General features: G+C 40.5%; 1 protein-coding gene across 5 annotated transcripts in view; it reads left to right on the top strand.

Annotated features, from left to right (window-relative positions):
* Positions 1–20,576, top strand: part of ADAT2 (adenosine deaminase tRNA specific 2) — a 649,106-nt gene that overhangs the window by 430,788 nt on the left and 197,742 nt on the right. For all 5 annotated transcript variants that reach the window (XM_044060135.1, XM_044060149.1, XM_044060143.1 and 2 more), the window contains one exon: positions 11,471–11,543. In XM_044060135.1, the coding sequence (XP_043916070.1) occupies positions 11,471–11,543 (73 nt within the window). The remainder of the gene's footprint in view (positions 1–11,470; positions 11,544–20,576) is intronic.

Raw genomic sequence — 20,576 nt, 5'->3', positions numbered from 1 at the left:
CCTGAGTATTTTCTCATACTGTTACTATAACTTTCTAACCCTTCATCCTTAGGAATATATGAAAACAAGTCTACTATACCTATGGTTAAAAAGATTAGATCCTTGTCCCATAATTCAGCTTTCAGTCTGTTTAAAAAGTCCCATGAATCTTTGACCAGATGCTGAACTTTATCATAAATATGTTTTAAGGCTCTATCACCACTCCGAATAGAAAGGCCTTGGACTTGCTTCCAGATATAATGGGACGGAATGGGGGTTCTAATATGTTCTTATGTATTTTGGGAACCCCTACTATGGTAGCTAAAGTGGGGTACTCCACTCACAAGAAATTGTAGGTATCCTGTGAAATTCAGTCATCTAACATAAATTTTTCTAAGTATAGATCTATACGTCTATGAGCTATATTTACCTCATTAATAAATATGACCTCATAGGTACCTGTATTGATATGGATATCATATACTTTGTGTACATATTCACTTTGGTCATATAATACCATCCCTCCACCTTTATCAGGTTTCATAACTCGAGTATTATGATCATTACATACCATTTTTAGCACTTCCCCTTCTTTAATACTTAAATTAGTCATAAGTTTCCTGTTTTTATTATTAGCTTGTAAGGCATAAAGCTCTTCACTTTTATGACCTTTTCAAAAGTGACCAAGGTGGGGTGCAGTGGTGGATTAAATTTACTTAATCTCCTCAACCTATTAGCCTGCATACTGGGGCTGCTATCCTTAAAATGGAGGGCCAGATTTAATTTTCTTTGACACACTTATTGAGCTGAAGTTATATCTATCAAATTAAACCTGGTAGTAGGCACATACTTCATATCCTTGAAGAATAACCTGAAATGTTCTTTGTCAGTATTCAATGATGTATAATTAGAAATATGAAAATTGCCTAAGGAATGTGTAATCTGATTTTCATCTATAATAATTTCATCTATCCCCCTCTGTGTACTTCCCTTCATCCTTGTTCTGTTTTCCCAGCCCCAGACTTGTTTCCTCTGCCCTGAATCCCAGGTTTTGTATATGGGTTTCCACCCTTCCTGCCTCTGTCCCAGATAAAAATTTCCAGAATTAAAATATGTCTGCTTAGCATTTACTTTCTTAGAAGTTTTTACTTCATGTGTATTATTAAATTAATGGTGTAGCTTATGAACATCCCTTTTCCAGGGGTAAACTGTATTGGTATTATAATGTTTAGTGTCACGTTCTATTTTCTTACATTTTTTCTGCATAATCCATTTAATATTTTCAAACTGTTTTTTATATATCTCTTTTCCCATTGTGGGAACAACAAATCATTATTAATGGTTGTATTCAGCTTGTCTACCTCTTCTATTAAAGCACATAAATGACGGTCATTACATTTCATAATAAATTTCATAAATTCAAAACCAAAACTATCAAACATTACATTACATTCACTTATTAATTCATCATTTAAAACAACCCCAAGTGGTTCTTTAAAAAAATTCTGATTCCCACAGGTACAATTAAGTTCAATGCATCTGTTCAGATAAGCATTGTCAAGTTGTAACATTTTAATTTTCTGCAACTTTTTCTCCATTGTAAAAATCATGTCTTTCAAGGTACCAGTGTCCTCAGTTACTGCATTCTTATTACTGTAAGCATTGGTGGCATAATTAGAACCAAATACAAAGTTTCCTTCTAAAAAATTGTCAAAGGTAAAAGTCTCACTGCCACATCCAATACCCTTGTTTCCACATGTAGCAGCATTAGAAACACTTTCTCCAATTTTTACAGTAACTGTATTAGTAGATGTTCTTCGTGTTTCACTGTTGCAGTCATAACTGTAGGGTGTTCCTGCCGGCAGGCAGCCCGAGGTCGGCCAGAATCCCAAAGTCTGGGTCCGGCGTCGGCTGTACAAACCAATACCCTGACGTCAGTACGCTCTGGTACTTAGCCCTCAGCCGATGCCATCTTCTCCAGTCTTTCTTGCCGTGCGGTGGAAAGCAGCTCGCAAGTTGTTGGTTGGCGATTTTCGAACAGCGTATTTGATTGTTGTCGGTCTGAAGTTTTTCTTCTCTTCTCAAAGCTAAGTACCCCGTTGGGGAATCTTTTTCTTGTTCCTCCGATGTCAGAAAAAGTTAATAATTGTATAGCGTGTGGAAAACAGATACCTCATAAAGATTTCCACTCTTACTGTCTACCTTGCTTAGGCCCTGACCACGACGTTTCTTGTTGTCGGTTCTGTGCCAGGTTCAATTCTTGCACTATTAAGCGTCGGTACGACTGGGCTTTAAATTACTTTGGCAGACGCTTCAATTATAGAATGTCGTTGGATACTGCCGGAATTCAAAAGAAGCGCAAAGACAAAGACAGGCCTCCGAGGTCCAAACAAGATTCGTCGCAGCTGGAGCCAGCATCCGGTTCGGCTGTCGTCAGTGAGGCGCTTTTGCAGCCCCTGTCATCCGCCACTTCTGAACCGATGGCCGATACGGACTCCCATGGGGAGCCATCAAGGCCTACTGTTTTATCTGCTGCAGGACCTTCGGATGTCGCTCCCTCAGATGGGTCCGGAACCTCTGTGCAGGTACCGGCTTCTGAGGGGGTATTCAGGCCTACTCACATCACTATATCAAAGACAAAGGCAAAGTCTAAGACTCCAGTTAAGCCTAAAGTTTCTGCTCAAGCTACTTCTGAATCTACTCCCAAGACACAGAAGCAATTGCTAAAGATGGCTGAAGATTTGCTTACAATGATTAGGGGTTCTCACCCCCCTCCAGAGAAAAGGCCTCGACAGGATGTTCCTTTGGATTCTTTTGACCAGGCTTCTGTATCTTCTTTTTCTTCGTCTGATCAGGAATATTCTTTTCCTGCTTATGAGGATTCGGATGCTGAGGATTCCTTGCCCTCTGCTTCTCCGCCTGAGGATTTTTCTTTTGGGGAGACCTTACATAGAGGGAACATTTTCATTGGGAAGGTCAGGATTATTCTGCTTCCAAGAAGAGGCTTAGGGAATTCCTTCTTCTTCCTCAGCACAGGCCTTTAGCTATACCTCCTGTTCTTGATATTGTGGATGATGCCTTTTCTGAGGCTAATTTGATTCCATGCCCCCTGCTCCTTCTAAGCCTGAAAGATTTTACAGGGTCCCTGATTCTCATTTATTCTTATTTAAGAACCCTTCTGCAGATCCTGAAACGATTTCTCAGGGTTTTAAGGCTGCTAAGGTTGCTTCTTCCAAAAATCCTATTCCCTCTGAGAAGGATTCTCGTGCCTTAGACAGGTGGGGTAAAAAGGTATATACTTCTGCTACCCTTTCTATTAGGGCTTTAAATTGCCAGTTCCATATGTTTAAGTATCAGCAATTTCTTTTGTCTGTTTTGAAGCAAAAGCTTGCTACTTTTCCAGCATGTGCAGAGGATAAGGAATTACAGGATGTATTGCATGCAACTGAACAAGTGAACAAGCATAGTTTACATTGTGGTTTTGATGCTTTGGAAGCTTCTTGCAGGGCCGCAGCCTCTGGTACTGTTATTAGGAGACATGCCTGGCTTCGTGAACAAAGTTTGCCGGAACAGGTTAAGGCTAAGCTTTTAGATGCCCCTGTTCAGCATGATGTTTTATTTGGATCTAAGGCTGAGGAGGTTATTAAAAAGATGGAAGAAAAGGCAAAATCTATGCAGACTGTGAAAGATTTCTTACAAGTTCAGCCTCCTAGATTTTCCAGGAATTGGCCCTCCAAAAATTGGTCCTTTCCCACGTCTGACAGGCCTCAAAGGGGAAGATATAGACGCTCCAGAGGTCGTGGTCAAGCTCAGGCCTCTTACAGATCCAGACAGTGGACTGCTTCTTCACCTAGAAGGGGAGAAGACAGATCCCAATCTCAAAGGAAACAGACTCAATGACTCTCTCGGTTGGGCTACAGGACCTCCTTACCTGGATGCCCCTCTCGGAGGAAAGCTTTCTCTTTTTTTACAGAAATTGGACTCGTATTACCCAGGACAAATGGGTATTGGACGTGATTTTAAGAGGCTACAAGTTCCATTTTCATACTCTGCCAAGGGTTATCGGTTGGCCAGATCTGCCAAAACATCAATGGTCAGAGGCCTTGAATCAAGTGGATGCTCTACTGGCCATGAGAGCCATAGAGCCTGTTCCTCTCTCAGAAATGGGAAAAGGCTTTTACTCAAGACTGTTTCTGGTTCCAAGAAAACAAAACTCATGGAGACCTATTCTGGATCTTTCATTGTTAAACACCTTTTTGGAAATTCCAAAATTCAAGATGCTTACTCTGCAACAACTGAGTCCAGTGCTCTCCCAGGACGCTTGGATGGTGACATTGGACCTAAAGGAGGCCTACTTGCACATTCCCATCAGGCAGGAACGCAGGAAATTCCTCAGATTCAAGGCAGGCTCGAGGCACTTTCAATTCTCTGTACTGCCCTTTGGTTTATCTACTGCGCCCAGGGTTTTTACCAAGTGCCTGGCCCCAGTAGTGGCTTATTGCAGACTTCAGGGGATTCAGATTTACCCCTATTTGGACGACTGCCTTATTCAGGCAGACAGCAAGGATCTTTTACTTCAACATCTGGATTTTGTTCAACGTCTTCTCTTCCTACTGGGATTCTCAGTGAACATAAAAAAGTCACAGTTGATCCCTTCTCAACAAATGATATTTTTGGGAGCCCTCCTAAATACAACCTTACAAGGGGCCTTCCTCACTCCAGAGAAACAAATACAGCTGGCTTCAATTTTCAAAACCTTGGCAATTTTAACTCAGCTCACTGCAAGGAAATTCCTGCAGGCTCTGGGCTACATGGCTTCATGCATTCTGTTAATCCCAAATGCAAGGCTTCATATGAGAAAGCTTCAATGGTATCTGAAAAGTGTATGGTCACAGCATTACCACGATCTGGACACTATGATTCCTCTGATCCCCTGCCTCCAGAAGGAGTTCCTTTGGTGGTCCAGGGTGTGTGCTTTAAACGAAGGAAAGCCTTTTCATCTACCTCAACCTTCTCAAATCATAACCACGGACGCCTCGGATTATGCTTGGGGAGCACATTTTCTAAACAATTGCCAGCAGGGAACCTGGACAAAGAATCATCTTCACTGGCACATCAATCTGAAGGAAATGTTGGCAGTTCAAAATGCTCTTCTATCCTTCAAGAACCTTTTGCAACCAGGGCCTCTTCTAATTCGTACAGACAACACCACAGTCATGTGGTACATAAACAAGCAGGGGGGTTCTCATTCTTACCCCCTTTGCAGACTAGCTATGGCTTTATGGGACACAGCTCTAAGTCTGAATCTGCATCTTCAGGCTCAATTCATTCCAGGAAAGCAGAATCTCTTAGCAGACAGCCTAAGCAGAAACATTTCGGATCCTCACGAATGGATGCTAGACACCAACTTATTCAACAGGATAACTGCAGTTTGGGGATGTCCCCAGATAGATCTGTTTGCATCCCATCTCAATCATCAGCTGCCTCTCTTTTGCACCAGATCCCTCCACAAAACAGCTTGGAAAGTGGATGCCGTGTCATTCAGTTGGAGGAATCTTTCGGGATATGCCTTCCCTCCTCTTCCTCTTCTTCCTCGGGTATTACTGAAAATAAAACAGGACAAGCCCAAGTTCATCATCTTGATTGCTCCAAATTGGCCTCGACAGTTTTGGTATCCAACTTTACAGCATCTGTTCTTGGAACCTCCTTGGATCCTTCTTCTGTACCCTTCTCTTCTGTCCCAGCCTCAGGGTCAGATGCTACACCCTCATCTCAAGACCCTTTGCCTGGCAGCTTGGCTCTTCAAGGGAATTTGATTTCTTCTAAGCTCCCCCAACAAGTTTTGGATGTTCTTCTAGAAGCTAGACGGCCTAGCACTAGGAAATCCTATGCCTCTAAATGGAAAAGATTTTGTACTTGGATGCAGGACCGAGGCTTTAACCCTTTTGTGCCTGATCTCTCGTCTATTTTGCTTTACCTTTCAGACCTTTTGTCTAAAGGCCTTTCCTTTTCTTCTATTAAGATTCATGCTTCTGCTATATCTGCTCATTTCAATACTGATCCTCCTGTTTTTTCTCACCCATTGGTGAGACAGTTCTTGAGAGGAGCTAAGAATTTGAGGCCTCCCAGGACCCCTCCTGTCCCTGCCTGGGATCTTAACTATGTTTTGGAAAAGCTCACTTTGCCTCCTTTTGAGCCTGCTGTGGCTTCTGATATTAAGTTTTTGTCGTGGAAGACGGTTCTTTTGTTAGCATTGACTTCTGCCAGAAGGGTTTCAGAGTTGCAAGCTCTCATAGCTGTGGAACCATACCTCATTTTCCATCAAGACAGAGTATCCTTGAGGACCAATCCTACTTTCATGCCTAAGGTGATTTCGAAAGTTGCTTTAAATCAGACTATTCACCTTCCTACCTTCTTTCCTAATCCGCAAAATAAAGGGGAAAGGATTTTGCATTCATTGGACATACACAGACAGTTTCTTTTGCCTCCAGTTCTCTGGGAAAGGCTATTTCCAAACAAACTATTTCTAAATGGATTGCTTATGGAATAAGATTTTGTTACACTCATCATGGGAAACAGTTTCCAGGTACTGTGAGAAGTCATTCTACTAGAGCAGCTGCCACTTCTACAGCTTTTCTCAGAGGAGTTCCTACCAGGGATATCTTGGAAGCTGCCACTTGGAGTTCTGTGCATACCTTTTCCAACCACTACAATCTCCCTTTGTATTCTAAGACCAGGGCAGGTTTTGCCTCTGCTGTTTTGCAGGGCCTTCTTGCTGCCCCTTCTTCTATCTAAGCCTCCTCCCTTTCTCCACTGCTTTGGGATTCCACCCTACAGTTATGACTGCAACAGTGAAACATGAAGAACATAGTACAGTTGTGTACACCTACCATAAATGTAGATGTTCGAGTGTCTTCACTGTTGCAGTCGGTGTTTCCCTCCCTCCTATCCCCTCTTTTTTCTCTTTTATGGTGTATTTGGGTTTCCTTGTTGGAATCATTTTTTGTTTATTGGGGATTTCTGACATCTGGGGGAAGAAAGGCTGGAGAAGATGGCGTCGGCTGAGGGCTATGTACCAGAGCGTACTGACGTCAAGGTATTGGTTTGTACAGCCGACGCCGGACCCAGACTTTGGGATTCTGGCCGACCTCGGGCTGCCTGCCGGCAGGAACATCCTACAGTTATCACTGCAACAGTGAAGACACTCGAACATCTACATTTATGGTAGGTGTACACAACTGTACTTTTTATCAACCACTGTAGCATAAGTTCATTTAGGGACTGTCCTTTTAGGTTTGGCTCCAATTCTTTCATATTCTTTATCAGCCTCTGCATTCCCAGTCACATTGTTGTTATCTCTAGGTAGGTTGTTTAATTTCAAAAGGAAATTGTGACCTTGTGTAGCTGAAACATTACTAGAAGTTGTGCTGCTTCTACGAACACTATTTCTCTGCCCTTCTGGTATATCCTCATTCAACCCACCCTCCTGGGAACCCAATACCAGTCGCGATTGGTCAGTTGGATCCTCCAGCTGTAATCAGTCTGGTGAGCTCTTCCTTCAGTATAGCCTTTCATTTGTGGAAGGTATTTCGTCCAGGGAAACTTATTCAGGCAGACTGGAAGCCTGTTTCTTCATGAGCTAACCCAATACAGATTAATCAAAGGCAGAGCTTGTATGTAAATTTTCTCAAGACTTTGATTTCTTCCCTGCATAAAGGTTCATCTGTTCATGTAGTTTACCTCAGTGTGGCTAAAATATTCAGCATTATACCATACAACAGAGTTATAAATTTAGAGATCTAAAGGTAAAGTAAACTTTAGTAACTTGGGTCCTTGATTGGCTACACATCATATACAATAAATAATAATATGAGGACTCCCATCCTAACCTTCTCACATCACCAGTGGAGTTCTTTAAGATGCTGTCTTGATGGCCACTCTTTTTTTGCACCTTTTTCTCTTAGTCTGAAAAAGGTCCATGAAAATGAATGCTCTACTTTAGTGAACCTTCTTGAGTTTCTAGGTTCACCTTTGTTTTGCTGTGGTTGTACTCATTAGGAGATTTCCTCATTTGAGAGAATTCTGTTCTTTTCCCATTGCAGCACATGCCTTTCATTGGAGTGATCCTGTATATACTTCATGGTTGCACCTTCAGTCTATCCTTCTTAGAGAAGGCTGAGAAGATCATAGAGTGCTGCCCTTCTGGGTGGCATTTGCCGTATGGTTTATGGCACGTATTCAGTTGCATCTGTTGAGGATGATGGCAGAAGTGTTTTTTTTGCTTTCTGCGTCTTTCTTCCTCATTAGGGGGTTATAGTGAATGATTCCCTTCACCTTGTCTGAAACTTGACATTTTTTCTCATGCCTGCTCATGTTCAGTGAACCATTCCCCTGTTTCCTGGATGGGTGAATTACATGCCCTCAAATGAATATACAGTTCCATTTGTCACTCCATTGCAGATGTGTACTCTCTGACAACCATCAGTAACAAAATGGGGGAACCTCCTTCAAGGTTGACATGGTCCAGGGTATTTGGCAACAATTAAAGAAGTGATCACTCATAAACTTTCTCAGCCTGAGTGCAGTCCTGCTAGGCCTGCAGCTTGTATAAGTTTTAGTGAAGTCTGAAATCTTCCTGGCGAACTCTAGCAACCAATCCTTGATGGGATATCTGAACATACATAGAATCCTTTGCCACTCTGCTCCCAGGAAGCAGTGAGATTTTGGTAGTGGGTTATCAACTAGGGCATACATGTTGTGGTAGTCCATATCCAAGGTGAATGTAAATAAAGTATTTTAGCAGAAGTGTTCCTGGCTGTGTGACAGAGGGATAAAGCCCACGTTTAGATAGCAGCTTGAGCATTGACAGAGGAGAGGTTAAGAGTGAGTGGCTTATTCAAAATTCATCATGGGGAGAGGAAGAAGGAGACAGTGATCCCTGTCAATCAAACCTGGGTTGTTCATCCTAGGGATATGGGGATAGCTGTCTCTCAGGCCAACTTGCTCCTGCTCCTGGGTATAGAAGTGGAGTTTACTCATTTCCAGTCACCACAGGACTGGCAGTAAGTGGGACTGGCCACCTCAGTGTGTGTTGGTTGCCTGTTTGGTAATACTGATGACCATGTGGGCAGGGTCATGGTCAGTCAAACAGGCGCTTATTGCCCAGATGCTGGCAAGAGCACAAACTGTCATGGCTATTTATATGTCTGCTGTCTGGTGCATTCTTACTAAAGCAGCACCCAGGACAGAAGAATGAATGGACTGTGCTTATGCGCGGGATGGCTCCAAGCACAGCAGGAATTAACATAGACAAAAAATATGTTAATAGCAAACACTTGTGTTATAGCACCAGACCTGTTCTAGAGCTGTGGTTACACAGGCATCGTCTGTTCCATCTTCAGGAAGTGAGCGGTCTGGAGATCAGTCTGCTTAGAGGCCAGGGTAATGCAGTAATTAGACTCTGCATTTTCCCATACAGTGGCAGTGGGCAGTTTGTTTGCTCTGCATTTATCCTTGAGATATGTGCTTTAGTGTGTGTTCTCTTCTTTCTCTATAACCATTATTTGTCTGTGAGGTTTTGGGGAAAAAGGTTATCCTTGTGGCATATTTTGGCCCACATAGTCAGAATCCATTCTCTGCATCTCTTGAGCTCCCCAAGGAAGATTGTTCCTAGTCCAGGTATTTGGGACCACAGCATAACAGCAAGATAGCTACTTCTATCCAAAGACATGGTTGCTGCAATAACATTCATTATTATCCCATCAGTTCTTCTCAGGAAGTTGTCCAAAATATTTGACGTTGCAGGAAGATCTTTTATTTGGCTCATGTATGGTGTTAAATGTAAAAGATCCACATTTTGGCCCATGCGTCTGTGTTGTCATGCTTGCATGACCTGACTCATATCTGCTTAATCAAGTTTACTTCTAAAGATCAATACTGAACATTTTTCCCTTTTAATTTTTTTCACGCCATGAGCAGATGAACAAGAAGCATGTACCATAACTGGACAACAAGGACTAGGACTGATAAGCAAAAGAAAAAAAAAAAAGAAACCAGAACATATTTATTGACATTTGATTATGGTGAATGTCCGGCTGGGTAGGTACCCATTTTCAGTTGTGGCCATCAGAGAAAAGATCCCGAGTATTTCAAAATCATTTTAAGAACAACCGTTTTACAAGCTTCAAAAATAATACAAAACATCTGCAGTTTAAATAATTATACCAAATTAGACATAATGTGATAACATTGGTTAAAAGTAGATAATATATATGACAATAATTTAATATTTAGAGAAATATTAGCCAGTTTTGAGAAATTAAAGAGTAGTATAACAAACAGGAATTACAGTGTGAAGTAAGAGAAAAAACAGGGTAGTGTCAAGGGCGAAAAAAATGACTGAAGTTAGGAGCAAGAGCAGAGAAATTTTGGCTAGGAAGTCTTTCAGAATAGTTTTAAAGGACTGGAGGAGGGTACTGACCTTGATGGGATACAGCTAAGGAGTTCCAGACCTTAGGAACATGGCACAAGTACAGACAGTGCCCAGCATATTTTATAGGTTTGGGGACACAGAGAACATAGTTGTGTAGATTAGTATTTAGTACTGCATAAGCAGATGCGTACTGGATAGTTGTAGCCACCAGTTTTACTTATTTCTGTCCTTTTTCTTCCTCATGTTTTGCTTTTCTCTTTTTGATTGTCATGTTTGATGTTGCATCTTGTCTCTGTGTTTAGCCTTGTTCTGTGGTCATCTTGCTTCTGTTCACTATAATGTTGAAAAATCAGTGCTGTTGTACTACATAAAAGTAGGTGTGGTGGGGTAACCTCATGTTACTTCTCTGATTACCAGAGGAACATGCTTTTATTCACCTATGGTATATAAGGAAGAGGGCTGTTTTCCTATCACTGCTTTTTTTCCTGCAGAACCCTCAGACTTATGGTACATGCAGTTAAAGCCTAGGTTTAAATCTTTTTACTGATCCTGCATCTAGAATAAGTGACTTACCTGATTCATTTTCTTAATTTCTGGAGGAGTCTGAGATGTAGCTACCTTTCCTGGTCTTCATGATGTCATAAATAACCTGAGAAATACCAGAAAGAATTAGCATGTGTTTTTCACAAAATACTGGCATGTACTAATACAGTTTTATGTAGATTTTAGTAAGAATACTGCTCATTTTCTTTTATGTGGTACTCGGCACTGGATTCAGTGAAAGGAAGAGCACTGTTTAATGGGAAGAACTTGACATTTGGGTGGGTTTGTCCTTCACCTAAGTTGCACCATGTCATGCAGTATTTAAATGGAGGTCGAGTAAATCATACTGAGGTTTGAAGTAGTACTGATTATTGACTTGGCAAAAAATGTAAAGAGAATGTTGTGATTGTACTCTTTTCTTCATTTGTATAATCTCTCTCTCATCATCTCTGTCAGTTTGTTTGGCTGCATTTATGGACTGTACCCATTGTGTATCCTTTTTCTGTCATATTGCAGTGCATTTCGGGATACAGACATGAGGAAGCTGTTGAAATGCTGAAGACATTTTACAGACAAGAGAATCCAAATGGTTAGTTTTGTGTTCCCTGCTCATAAACCTTTATTGTGTGTGTACATTTCCACAGTGCATGAGCAAGAAAATGTATGTTAGTATTAAGGAAGGTCACATTAAGGCCACCACTCAAGCTAGGTTATGCTTTAGTATGATAAATTCTTTTTCCATCTTCAGATAATTTGTGTGATATGCTTGGTCTTGTTAAGATGAAATTATTAGATCATTCCAGCATTAAACACAGGTTTGTTAATACTTAATTTTGGCTTGATTTTAAACTGAGCAACAATAGTAGTGATTAAAGTGTGGTCAGTAAAATTACAATGTGTGGGGCATTTGACATAGAAATTAAAGTAATAATGCTATGCAAGGTTTATGGATAGAAGGTAGCAAATTGCTAAGATATAATGGTACAGTGTTAGTAGACTTTGAAATCATTATAGGAGCCAGCAACAGTACTTTTTTTGTTATGCTGCAGTAATAAGACTGAAAATTCAAGAAGTCATGCAGTTATGAATTTGTAGCAAATATCTCCATACATATTTTAGCATAATTCGTAGGTTTGCAGATTCTTAGTTAGGTTCTAGGGTAACTGACCATTTTAACCCTAGCCAATTTCCCTTTTTGTGCTTGAATTACCCTATCCTATTTGTTTAAAGATTGGCCTTGCCCATCCCATGGTCGATAATTATATATTACCCCTAATGAGAATAACCTGGATCATACCATAGATAATTTGAGAGGAACTATGCATGGGATAAAGCATTTAGGAGCTGTCTCTGTCCATTAGTAGTGCAGGGGACAGTCCTGGGGTAAATTTTGTGTTTTCCATCCATAGATCAATGTTGTATTTGAATATGGACTGGGATGAACTTTGTTTTGTGTGGATGGGGAGCGTGTTCCAGAGCAGCAGTATCCACAGGTCCTCAGGGAGGTATACCTGCCCCTCCAAACCATTCTGTTGATGTTACGGGAGAGGTTTAGATCTCTAGACCTCTAGACTGAGTATTTCTGATGCCATTTGACTTGCTGATGTGCAGTAAATCCATCAGTATGGGGGTCACAGGATGTCCGGTATGCCAGATACAGGTTACCTCTTAGCAGTCTGTTAGATACAGAGTATAGTGACAGGGCTTTGAGTCAGTGCATGGAGGACATGTTGTTTAGGTCTTGTATCCTTTTAGTAAGGTATCTCCATGGGCATTTCAGTTGTTGCATGTGCCTGGATAGATTACATGCCTAATGAGACCCGAGTAAAAGGTGGGACAATGACATCCCCAGATCTAGACACATTCCTTTATTTACAAGCTAGGCAGTATAGAAGGACTTTATTCCAGCAATAAACACGTTTGTTAAAAGTTAGGTCACTGTCCACATAAGTTCCCAAATTCCAAACATCTGGGTCAACTTTTAGGTGCGTATTTTTACTGTGGTAGTTCCCTGGGATAGATGACTTCCCGAAGGATGCAATAATGCATTTTTTGGCATTTAGTTTCAGTCCGTGATTTTAGCACCAGTTATTTGTTTGGGATAAACCTTTTTGCGGGATGGCTAATTCATTTGGGGATTCAGTGACTGTCATCTGCAGATGTAGTCAGCAGGAGCCCTTTGGTATTTGCTTTTATTTCAGAAAAGTAGATGCCATAATTGAGAAGTCAACTGATTGAAACCATGGAAGCAATTCAGAGTAACAACTCAAGGTAAAACTTTGGCTGGAGCTTGACTACACTGTTGTATAAAGTAGCCAGAAGGTAAGCTGTACCTGAGGCAGGATAATGAAATTTGTGCAAGAAGATAAAGCTTGTAAGGTTTAAACCTAAGTTTACTGACTGAAGCTGCTTTGCAGCAAGTAATGTAAAAAAAGAAACAAGTTAACAGTAAAATGATAGATAACTCTCGTTCCATGGAGAGTTGGCTAGAGCCATTTTCAGATGCAGCAGTTCATGTTTACCCCTAAACAACATGGCATATTCAATATTCCCATGGCATAGTGCTGATTAAACAATAAGAACTGCACAGGTAGAACATGCATCTTGAATTCAAGATTCATATTTGTGCATCATTAGGTCCCATCAGGTTTCAGTATTCCCCAAAGTATTTCTGCAAGTTTATCTAGAAAAAGCACTAGCCTAATTAGACCTGAAGCTAAGTTGACCTTTTGGCCATTATTTTCTTTCATACCCTTTCTGCCTGTCTTATTTTTTCTGCAAAACTGTTTGTGGTATCATTTCCACTGAGTTATCGTAATGGTTACCAGTAGCATATTTTGCTGAAGTGTTTCTACTAGCTGCATTACTTACATGAAATATCAAAAATCTGATTTGCAGACTGCAGGTGCAAACTTACTGTCAGGGCAGGATTTATAAGGCATGGTCATAATCTCCTTTCTCAACTAATCCTATGTAGACTGGCTCAGCTATTAAATTAAGAACTATTTTGTTAGGGAGAAATGTAAAGAACTGCAAGTTTATATAGGTTATAGCCACCGATTCCTAAATCAACAAAAAGCTGGATTTGCTACAGTGTAGTAGGGTAAGTTTTGACCCGCGATGATGGTGCTGCGATAACGTTGTCGCCTCACAGTAAGATGCTGTCCGGTTAGATTCTCAGCTAGAGCGTCTTCTGTGTGGAGACATGCGTGAATGGGCGTACCTTCGTTGAAGGTTGTGTGTCAGGGCTGGTAACTTGGCACGTAAAAATCAACTACCAATCATTAGCGGACCAGAGTTCTGCTGTGGCGACCCCTAACCGGGAAGAGCCGAAAGACACAAAAGAGTAGTAGGTAAGTTTTACTCCTGGTGGGTTGAATAAACTGTTGGCCCTTCTGTAATTATTGCATGCAAATCAGACTAAATAATCTGCAGCCTTCAAACAACTGTAAAGGAACAACTGCACTTTAGAGTGTAGAAATCAGCAGAGGATCACTTTGAGAATTGTTTTCTGGATCAGATAATAAGGTCTTATTACTAATGTTAAGTTGTGCAGAATACAAGATGATGCAAGTACTACTTTGCAGATGTTCTCACACTAGCCCCCTCTCCGCTAAACATTATTTTATTGTTAAGCTTAGTACTGTATAATATGGAGTAAAAGAGAGGAAACAGCACCTTCCTTGATATGATCTTTTTCTTAGGTACTTCCATTTATCTTTCACCATATACCATCTCATATTCATCAGTCAGAAAGGTAAAAATGTATTCAGTTTGTTACTTTTAATTGAAACATCATTTTTTTCATTTTTTTAATGCTTGGGAAAACTTTGCAGTGTCTAGTTGGACATTCCTTTATTCTCCTTCCAATCTAATTGCAGCCACAGTAACATTACCTGGGGTCTAGTTGGTTGCTTTTAAGTTTGTTGAGCAGTGTTTTTTTATAGCAGTGATCTAATGTTTGTATTTTCATGTACAGGCATTGTCCATATATTACTACCTAGGAAACCTGTTAGAAGTTTGTATTTCTAAAATGACTTTTTAAATGATGTGTAGATTTCTTAATGACATTGCTTTTAAGGGAACATGGGATTTTATTGCTATCTCACCCAGTGAGTGAGAGAGAGAGAAAAAAATGTACTATTTAACTTTTGACATGCATTGTTCCACTTAACTGTGGAATTATTCATAAATTAGGATGGTTTTAAAACAGAAATAAGAAAAAAATGAGAACACAGTAGTGAGGAGAGTGGAGTAGGACTATAGCAAATGCTTTAAAATGCCAGCCAAGGCACAGTCAGTATGGCAGCTTTTATTGCTGACTGCAGTAATGGAAAGCAATAAACTTGCCATGCTAATTGCAGTGATGGTGGCAAAGTGACATCGCATAAGATTCTTTGTAGTTTCACTACACATTTCAGTTCTTTCTGTTGTCCTTACTGTTGGCATATCATATAGATTTTTATTAATTTGCATACTGCCCTGCTTATCTAGTGTGTTGCTGTATGCACATAAATGCACAAAATATAATGCTTCAGGAGGAGTCCTATAAGGGCTAAGGATTGTTCTTTGAGAACTACTTCATCTTGTAATTAGAGATGGAAAGATTAATTGTTTGTGTGAAGGTTGGAAATGAACAACAGAAAGCCTGCAGAGTCAGTAATTTCCACACTGTAGAAGTGTGGAAATCCACAGATTTGTCAGCTGTTTTGGTTTGTGACAAGTCGTTGAAGGTGAATTGTCCCAGCTCACAGCAAACAACTGCAACTAGTGAAACTAAATAAATGCGGAAAATAATGTACCACCTAAAAACACATGTACTAGGACAGAATGCTGTGATTCTTGTCAGAACCCAAGGACAGCTAGTTTAAACAGGAAAGACATGATGCTGATTGTTTGATGGGGAGGTCAGTTCATAGGTGTATGTTTGGCTGACAACCACTAGGACCTTTATAAGCCCAGCCATGGAACCCAAATGTTTCCCACAAGTTATGTTTTTGACATTTACGTAGGGGTGATTGTTGGTTATGACATGATTTACCAACTGCCTCTGTCCACCAGAGATGTGGTTGCCAGGGGTGAATTTTCGATTTCCCATCCAATGGTAAAAGTTGAGCTTAAATAGGGTTAGGGAGGGACTTTGTTTCACATAGTTCATAGGTTCATAGTTCATAGGTTAGTACTAAGCTAACTGCCCTTACGAGTCATTTTAAGCCTAGCCATTTATCCCTTGTGAGACTGAAACGCTGCACCTTGTGTTTGTAAGGCAAACACCTTAACCATTAGGCCACCCTCCCAAGACATGGATGAGGAGCCTGTTCCAGAGATAAGGAATTCTCTGAGATACGTATCTGTCTCTCAGTATATCCTGTTTATGTTGCAAGCAAAATTTAAGTCTTTAGATCTAGTAGTTTTGATGCTGTTTGTTTTGCAGGTGTGCAAAAGGTTCATTAGAGCAGGGTCCAGGGATGCTTTTTATGCCAGGCATAGATCACCTCTGAGTCATAGCCGGCCTTAGGCATAGGCCAACTAGGCGGTCGGCTAGGGCACCGGTCTAGCAGGGGCACTTTTCCAGTATTTATTTGGTGTAGGTAGACCAGGATGGGGGCACCAGGTAGTGGGGTGGGGGACACCGTGGAGCCCTTTTGCCTAGGGCACCAGTTGACCTAGGGCCGTTCCTGCTCTGAGTAGTCTGTAGAATACAGAGTATAGCGATAGGGCTTTGAGGAGATCTGCATTGGACATTGTTTATGCGCTGTCTTTTTTTGTAATGAACCTTTGCAGACGTTATTTTGGAAATGGTCCATTATGAATGAATGGCATTGTGCATATTACTTCCACATAGCATGAAGCAGTGTTTCCATGATTATAGAATTATTTCTTTATTAGCCGGTTTTGTCAGCTGGGGTAAGACACTAACCAACTAATCAACAAGAATTGATTTCAGACATTTCCCAGGGCTAAGCACAACAGGCATATAGTATAGTTTTTTTTTGCTTTCTTTTTTTGTTTTCGCCTCCTGTCACAGCCATCAAGCCTCTACCTTTTCTTGCATTATAGACATTTTTGTTTACCAAAAGATGAGAAACCTACAGCTCATTCATCTTGGGGCAAGAGCTGGCAGCGGCGAATAATGCTGTCATCAGAGTAGTTTTTGTTTCTGTTTTGAGTCTCTCACCTTAATGTATATGCCCAGTAAGCCCATCAAGGGTTTGGCATGCAGAAGGCATCAGTAAGGGCATGTCACTGACTTCTGTAGGCAGCATACCCTCATGACTGTCTTGCCATCCCAAAGCCAGTATTCCTGTTTGGCTTCAGGTCTCCTCCAGGGGACCCTACTACATGACTGGCCACCCCAGCTATATGCTTCCACACACTTTCTCACTGAAACACCCCAAAAGGGAGGTGACATAGCAGAGCCACATCACTCCTCCTTTCTACCTGCCAGGTGCAACAGGTGCCTAACTCCATACGTGAGCTTGTTACCTGGGTCATAGTCAGGGCTTTACCCCTGTATGCCAGTGGAGCTGGCTAAGACTGTACTACAGTTATGAAAACCTGCTCATAAAAAGACCAGTTTAAGTCACTGAACAGAAGTGAAACACTAATAAATCTGTTACAGTTAAGAAAACATGATACGTAACACTTAGCCTGTACTGATAACAGCGAATCAAACCTGAAATATTTCACAGGCTAAAATTAGCATGCAGTACAAGTTGTTCACATACAGGAGACACATTTTGAATAGATGTATTTAGACCTTTGAAATTTGCTACAACTTAAATGGTAATAACAGACAGTGCTGTTTTTAGCAAAGATGATAAAGCAGTACAAACTGGCATAATAATGTAGCACAGGCATGTGATGTTTGCTGTGTGTCTGCTATTGTTTGCTTAAATCACCCATGTTCTTTCTTCATAGCTAGTTGATGTCTGATCATTAAATCACTGAAACATAGAAACGTCGCCTCACAGTAAGATGCTGTTCGGTTTGATTCTCAGCTAGAGCGTCTTCTGCGTGGAGACATGCGTGAATGGGCGTACCTTCATTGAAGGTTGTTCATCAGGGCTGGTAACTCAGCACGTAAAAATCAACTACCAATCATTAGCGGACTGGAGTTCCGTTGTGGCGACCCCTAACCGGGAAAAGCCGAAAGACACAACAACATTTCAGAAACATTGAAGAACTTTATTTCAGAAACATTGAAGATCTTCACTGCAGGTAACCTGAAGAGAGCAAGCTAATTAAAATGGTGAATAACTTAGCCTGAGCACTCCAAGAGTAGAGCAGTAGTCCAAGATGGAGTCTCTCTGAAATTGGTTAAACTTCCTGTAGGCGCTTCTACCTATTTCCTTCATCCAAAGCTAGATCATGCTCACAGAGAGAGAGCGAGTGAGAGAGTGTGTATGAGAGGGATGCTCTGTGCACCCTCCCCAAAGAATAGAACAACTGGCCAGCTTCAGGAGGCTTTCAAGGATGTACAGTCAGCTTGTGCTATCCCTTTGCTAGTCGGATAAGTTCCCTTTGGGGGAAAACACTTTCATTTAATAATTTATAGAATGTACTAGTTTTTTTTTCTGTGGGAGAACACTGGAATCTCAGTTCCTCATAAACTACTGTGAACTGTTACAGAAGGAATTTCCAGAACCTGCACCCATTCCTCCAGTTTTGTCTACCTTTAAGGATGTGTGCGTTACTGCCTGCAATTTTCCTGATAGGATGTATAAAGTTCCTCACTCTTTTAAGTTCTTATACAGTTTTCCCAAACCTGATCCAGCAGCTACAGCTTTAGTTAATCCTTGTGTTCCTAATCACTTAGCTAATTCCAATCTACTATTTCTGATAAGGATGGGAAGATTATTGGTAAGTATGGGAAGAAAAAGCTTATTCCTCTTCAGATTTGATTTTTCAGAATTTTGAACTGTCAGGCTCATATGTTAAGGTTTGTCCTGACTGATTGTGAAAGTATAATAAGTTTTTTGTTTACAGTTTCTTGTGAGGAAATATCTGGTTAAACTCTTTCTCACCTAACCTGAGTGGAATTTCATACCTCCTGATACCTGCAGAGTTCCTGTATGGGCAGCCTTCGCTTAAGTTATAATTCTGAGAATCCAGTTTTCAAACCTGCCTGTAAGCAAATGTACATATCTCTAAAGCTTTGTAATTTAAAGACAAAGTTTAAATACAGCACACACATCACTTCACATCGGTATTACTAATATTACAGTCAAACATAATGATAAATTTATATTGAGTAAGTAATTAGATAATGTATACATTTAATTATAATTATGAAAACAACTATTAATATATTTGTACCCATGCTAGATAGATACAACTGTCAATGTGACTTTTGTTTGCATAGATGCACTCTTTGTTTTGCTGCAAAGCAATTTTGTAAATGTCATTCCGTTTTGTGAGATATTTCATAATTATAATGATATGCATATTTCCAAATTTAATGGATAAATTTAAATGTCTGCAAATCGGTGTTATCTGAACACAACTATCAGTGCAAAGTTTTCAGCATTGTGTATGCTTTCATTTGATACCATGAACATCCTTTGGTTCAAGTTATTAAGATTAATTATTAATCTATTGCATATATTTAGAATGTTTTGGGAAAACTACTCAGATTTTTGCTAGTACAGAGTGCTACACTGGTCTGAGTAGCCATTCCTGACCTCTAGCATGATTTGGTATGTGAAATTCTATAGCAATAACCCACGCCTGAGTGTGGGTAATGCTGGATTTACCCACGGTTGGCGTGGTTTGGTCACGAGGGCGAAGCCAGAGTGGCCAAACAAAGCCAACCGTGGGTAAATCCAGCATTACCCACACCCAGAAGTGGGTTATTGCTATTATACAATGACATTATTTAAGAAAAAAAATAATTACTTTTCTTAAATAATGTCATTGTATAATGCCTCCTTGCTGCCCTTCCGCAGCTGTCTGGTATTCTGCGGCAGTTCTGATGTACTGCGCATGTGTATGCCTACGCAGTATATCAGAGCTGTGGGCAAAAGCAATGGAGAAAGCAAGATCTCTGTTGCTTTTTACTGTTTCGCTATGTTAAATGGGTTTAACATAGCGAGACAGCTTTAAAATAAGCAACGGAGATCTCCGTTGCTTATTTTAAAGCTGTCTCTCTATGTTAAACCCATTTAACATAGCGAGAGAGGTTTAAAAAAAAAAGCAATGGAGAAAGCAAGATCTCCGTTGCATTTTACGCAATGTCTCGCTATGTTAAAGGAGTTTAACATAGCGAGACAGTGTTTTAAAAAAGACTTATACTAATGGAAAAAGTCCAGGCGACCGGACCTTTTTCCATTAGTATAAGTCGATTTACAACGTGCACGCTGACCAATCAGCGTGCACGTTTTGGAATATTAATGGGGGGGTCATGGTATAATCTTCAACAATGCATCCAGGTGGACAGTGCCTAACATGTACAGAAACATGACATTTATGCAAATATGCATATAACATTACAAAACAAGTTTAGCAGCAGACAGCAGGAATTTGTGGTAACCTTTGCAGCAGTCTAAGCTTTCATTTGATACCATGGAGTATCATATAACCACCTTCTGATTTAAGTTATGAATGTAATTATCATATGGCA

This window comes from Protopterus annectens, chromosome 1.part0 (assembly GCF_019279795.1).
Source record: "Protopterus annectens isolate FY-2018-M chromosome 1.part0, PAN1.0, whole genome shotgun sequence".
Lineage (NCBI taxonomy): Eukaryota > Metazoa > Chordata > Ceratodontiformes > Protopteridae > Protopterus > Protopterus annectens.
Note: the sequence above shows the minus strand (reverse complement) of the source record. Positions and strands in the feature narration are given on the sequence as shown.